At 35.9% G+C, this 5,659-nt stretch overlaps 1 protein-coding gene across 1 annotated transcript; it reads left to right on the top strand.

Annotated features, from left to right (window-relative positions):
- The first annotated feature begins 754 nt into the window (after positions 1-754).
- LOC145617845 (membrin-11-like) lies at positions 755-5,659 on the top strand. The gene is made up of 4 exons (XM_081672599.1): positions 755-1,137; positions 1,797-1,917; positions 2,036-2,185; positions 5,276-5,659. The coding sequence occupies exons 1-4, from the start codon at positions 845-847 to the stop codon at positions 5,435-5,437; spliced, it is 726 nt and encodes a 241-aa protein (XP_081528725.1). The 5' UTR covers positions 755-844; the 3' UTR covers positions 5,438-5,659.

Below are 5,659 nucleotides of genomic sequence, written 5' to 3'. Positions count from 1 at the left end.
CTTTATGTGGTGATGCTTCAGAAACTAGTGAGCACTTATTTTTTGAATGTGACTATAGTAAGAAGCTGATTAAGATGATACAGGATAAAATTCAAATGACAATGGATTTTGGGAACCTGATTACTTGTAATGAGTGGTGCTGGAAGACAAAGAACAGGTTTCAGAAACAGGTTCTACAGAGCATAAGTTGTGCTCTGGTGTACAACATTTGGCAGCAACGGAATGGGGCTGTTTGGGAAGGAAAGATAGATAGACATGATATTGTTGTCAATAGAGTTTGTATAAATGTGTATCATAGAATTTGTAGTGTTCTTTCTTGTAAAGTTAAGGCTAAGGATGTAGCTTGGTTAAGAGGCTTATGCCTAGGGGTTTAGTAACCTCTGTGTATCTTTTTTTGTGATTAATAAATTTTCTCGCCTTTTCTCAAAAAAAAAAAAATTATTCTTTAGTGTTTTAATCTATTAAAAAACCAATGAGAAGGTAACACGTGTCAAGTCACTTTCTTAAATAGATAAATCGGTATGGTAATTATTTTAGCACATGTACGTGGATCAAAGGTAGAATTGTTTCTAAAATTTTTAAAAGGTGATATTGTTTTAAACAGAAAAACCAATTTTTTTATTTTTACTGGAAAAAACCATATCTTATTAATTTCCATATTTCCTAAATAAAAAAAATTAAAAAATTCATACCGTACAAAAAATTTTACAAGTACTTGATACTCCATTTTTCTTTCCAAAATAAATAAAATACTTGGGAGTAATTCAGGAGAGAGAGAAAGAAAGTGCAATTCCAGCAACCCCGATCACTCAAACCAAGATCCAACCACAACACCAATCCATCAATGGACGGCGTAGTTGTCGGCGCCGGCGGAAGAACCGGCGCCGCCGCAACCGGTGGCGGCGGAACAACGTTGTCGGAAGTCTACCAAAATGCGAAGAAACTACAATTGAAGATCAGAGATTCCCTCGAAAGACTCGAACGCCTTGAATCGTCCACCTCCACCGCCTCCGCCGCATCGCCGGAGTTCGCTTTTGATGTCAAGAAGGATATCTCGAATCTTCATTCTCTTTGTAATGATATGGATCATCTTTGGCGCTCTGTCGCGGTTAAATCTCAGCGTGATCTCTGGAAAAGGTTTTTGCGTATTCTCTCTCCTAGGGTTTCGATTTTTGTTTTTGTTGATTGTTTGTTTGATTGATCTTTATTTTAGTAATTTATGGATGATTTTGATTTGATTTCGGAAATTTGCCTTGATTTGATTACAGAATTTTGAAATTCGCTGGTTTAGAAAAAGAATATTTTAATAGAATATGAATTTGAATTTAGCTGTTGATTTTTAGTTGAAATTTGATTATGACAAAGGTGTTATCTGTTCTTTACTACAGTTTGTTGTAATTCAAGCTAGCATCTGCTACAATTGGTTAATTCTTTGTTAGTACTATGCTTTATGGTATCGCGAAATAGCCAAAATTTACTAAGTTCTCTTGAAACACAATTGAAATTCCTTGTGGCCTGTTATTTGGATTGGGATTGTAGAACGGGTTCTATCGTGGTATGTTGAGATTGTCATGTTGATTTAACTGTAATACTTCTCAAAGCTATTACTAGGTCGTATTCCTAATGCTTATCCATATTTATGTCGAAATGCAACTAATGTAATGGCGGTCATTTTCCATTTGAGAGAAGTTATAACTGTATTGTATTAGTTTTGTTGTATAGAGTAGTTTTCTGCTGGCTTTGTATTTTGTGCAAGGATGTTTACATGAGCATGATTGTATTTTATTGTTAACCAGAAAAGTTGAGCAAGTTGCTGAAGAGGCATATTCATTGAAAGAAAGTTTAGACAAATACTTTATGAGAAACCAAAGGCGGATGCAGGAAGCAAAAGAGAGGGCCGAATTGCTGGGAGGAGCTGTACGTTATTTCTTCGTAGTTTAAGCTAGAGTTTTTAAATATATGCACTTTTTTCATTGCTATCTCTTTGTTTACTATATCCTACTTCATTATCTTATATTGCTGCTTCATGCTCTAGAATGGGGAATCTTCTCATGTCCTAAGAATCTTTGATGATGAAGCACGAGCAATGCAGTCAGCTCACAACTCTTCAAGGATGTTGGAAGATGCTTATTCAACCGGGGTGGCCATTCTTTCAAAGTTCGCTGAGCAAAGAGAAAGCATGAAGGTAATTTCTCTTGCATTGCTGGATTTCAGCTTAGCTGGATACACATCTTTTCATTTGTTCTTGTCCAATATGAGCTTTGTTTTTATTTTATTTATTTATTTATTTTTTTTAAAAAATAAAAATAAAATTGAAGATGTGTGTTAAGATTATCATGCATGTAATGGTTCTAGATGGATATAAGGGTTTTGTGTGCATGAAATGTCATATACACAGTACTCTGAATATAAAGGGTATATATCAGTAGGACATTGTTAGTGACTAATTGAGTATAATTTCTCTGTAATAATTTCCATTTTAAAACTTGGTTCTACCCCCCCCCCCCCCCCCCCCCCCCCTCCTCTTTAGGCTTACTGAAATGGATGTAATTATGATCTAGACTTCCGTGGATTTCTATAAAGATATACCAATGATAATGCAAGATTAGTCTCACACTAATGTCCATGATAATGCTACTCCACCTTGAAGTATATAACTGTCTCGCTATCTATATGAAATTTCATTACCAATAATTGGAGTGGTATTGAGTAGTAATTTAAGTATGGAACTTGTGAAGATAAGCTCATTATTGGGGATAGAGATACAATTATATTGAACTCTTTGCAATTACCAAGCAGGTCATACTTACTTTTGTCTCATACCTTGCCCTTTTTACATATACGTGATATACCTATTTTCCCCTCCTTTCCTTTCTCCATCAGACACCTTGTAACTTTCCTCATCACTGCCACTTTTGCTTCACGAAAACTCTAATTAAGGTCATGTTTCCTGTTTCAAAAACTGTGCAACTCAGAAACTCAAGATGAAACGTTTTTTCAAAGCCAGCAATCTTTTTAGAATTTCCCCCGTAAGGATCTTTAGAGTCATTAAATGACCTTTGTCTTTTGAAATCTTTTGAACAAACCAAGTTACCAAAGCTATTGATTTAAGGTTTTAGTTTTTGCATTTCCACTTTTCTATTGCGACACCCAATTTACAGTTCATCTATTCTGCCCACTGATAGCCCCCATTTTCTCAATCGGCCCTTACTATATCTTCTACTTCATCCTCTCTTCGCCATTAATCAATATACTTCCTCCGTTCTTTTTTACTTGACCCGCTTTGACTTTTACACTATTCATCACCCCTCCTTTGACCGTCTTTTGTGAATAATATATAAGGAAAAACATATTCATGTAAGATCTTTTTAAATTCGTCTCAATAAGTACTATCATAATATGTAAATTTTATAATTTTTACTTATGGAGAATTAAAGTTATTGTTCGTTAAAGTTTTGCATTGGCAAACGTGATAAAAGAAACAGGTCAAGTAAAAAAGAACAGAGGAAGTAACATTTAATTTTACACAATGATAATATTAAGGGAAAAAATAAGGGAATTTTTCTTTATTGAACATTTGAGCTGATCAATCATAGTATTTCTCAATCATTATACACATTGTATCTCTTCTATCTAATCAAGGAACAATGTCAAAAGAAGTTGAAGAAATAAGTCGAATAACCCTCAAAAATGAAAATGAAGAATAAGAGTTAAGGTGGCCATTAGGCAGTTTAGGTGTTAAGTGGTGATAAAACCCTCACAAGCAGGGTTTCCAAGAGTTTGGAAACTGAAATATAAGCGAGTTATCTCAAAGTTAACCCAAAAATTACTGTGGCTCAGTGGGTTTCATCGTCTTCTGTTTTAGCACATTTGTGGTTCCGTACCCCCTCCCTAATTTTATTTTCTGTAATGAATAGTCAAATTTCAAAATTTATAGACTTTGATTAACAGTATCTTGAAACTATATTGATTTAAATTGTGCTACTAACTGTCTTTGTCTATAAAAGTATATAACTGTATTTAGGTATATGGATTTTGTAAATTAAGCTATTAAATTATGTAAGTTACTTATGTGCAAAGATCAACTTTTGAAGACCACTAAAAGCTTCTTGAGAGTTGAAATGGCTTAATGGCTATTTTGGGATAGAGGAAGTTTGATAATTTTGGAAATGTAGGGAAGGAAGTTCATATGGTGATCAGCTTGATGATTTAATGATTTTTGTGGCTGGAGTTGAATAATAGGATCAACCATTGTGGTATGTGGTGGTATTGGGTGTGAACGGTTGGGTATACACTATACAGTGATTTACCTTGCTTCTTCTTTTACCATTGTGGTATGTGGGGGGGGGGGGGGGGGGGGGTGGGGGGGTGGGGCAGCGTGGTGTTCCAGGTCTTTGCTTCTATGGCATACTGCTTAGTTAGCATACCTCAATCAACTATTTAACCTCAATTCAATGTGGGTTGAAATGGGAGTTGAATAGAGTCCTGACTTTTAGCTTGCTTGGTATGCACAATATTGAGCTCAAGCTAAGGTGAATGGTTTCCTGTAGAAGGTTGGGTTGATTCTGTGAGTTTAGCTGTTGGAAGAGGGTGAAGAATAGTGAGAGGAGTATGAGTGGAGGAATGGGGGATGGTGATGGAGGGGAGGAAATGGCTGTTTTGGGGTTGTGGCGTGCTATCTGCTATGGTTTCTTTGGGAATAAGGATTCTGAGGTGAGGCGGAATTAGTTGGGAATGTATGGGCGAATAGGGGGGAAAATGAGCTAGTGATTGCAGAGAGTGGAGTTTTTTTTTTGTAAAACAGACATACACTGATGATTATAAGGTATGACGCCATGTGTTAATGAGGAAAAATCAAGTTTAGTGCCCTAATAAGTTATATGTTGAAGCCTTTAATCGTCCTTTAAGCATGGCACGTGAAGTTGAAATACGAAGAATAAATTTAGTTGCTATTTTTCAGTTACTCTACTAAAACATCGAAAGGAAAGCTAAGGCTCTCTTTTTCTACTAAAATCTGCACGTTTCTCCCTTCTTGCTGCTCAGGAAAGTACTTACAGCAGCTACTCTGCAAGATTTTCCTGCTTGTGTATGAACTGTATTAAAAACTTGGGCAATGTGGCTTATGTTTGCCCCACCACTTACTTTGACGTTGGGAAAATTTTATATTATATATTAGCTATGAACATTCTTGTCCATCTCATTACATTAAAAGTGAAGGGTGTAGCCCTCTCTTCATCGCTTTATTGTTGATTTTTTCATTATTGCATTGTTTCAGAGTGCACATCGCAAGTTACTTGACGTCCTGAATACAGTGGGGCTCTCCAACTCGGTGCTTAGGTTGATTGAGAGGCGGAATCGTGTTGACACTTGGATTAAATTTGCTGGAATGATCCTCACATTTGTTGTCTTGATTATGTTGTGGAGGTGGAAACACTAACAAACCCCATTTGTGATCCATGATGGATACCGCATTACCTTACTGTCTGAATCTGTCCCTTGTGTGGAAAGACGGGTATCCTTTATGGTTAATGTCACCATTCGTGGCTACTGAATGATTATATTGTAAAAAGATTGGTCTAAAGCAGTTAAAACGATTCAGGTCTCAGTATTATGAGCTTTTGACAATCTATGGAAATGTAAATAGTGATACGTTGTTTTA

Source organism: Chenopodium album, chromosome 26, assembly GCF_948465745.1.
Source record: "Chenopodium album chromosome 26, dcCheAlbu1.1, whole genome shotgun sequence".
NCBI lineage: Eukaryota > Viridiplantae > Streptophyta > Magnoliopsida > Caryophyllales > Amaranthaceae > Chenopodium > Chenopodium album.
The sequence above is the reverse complement of the archived record's forward strand: the minus strand, read 5'-3'. Positions and strand labels throughout refer to the sequence as shown.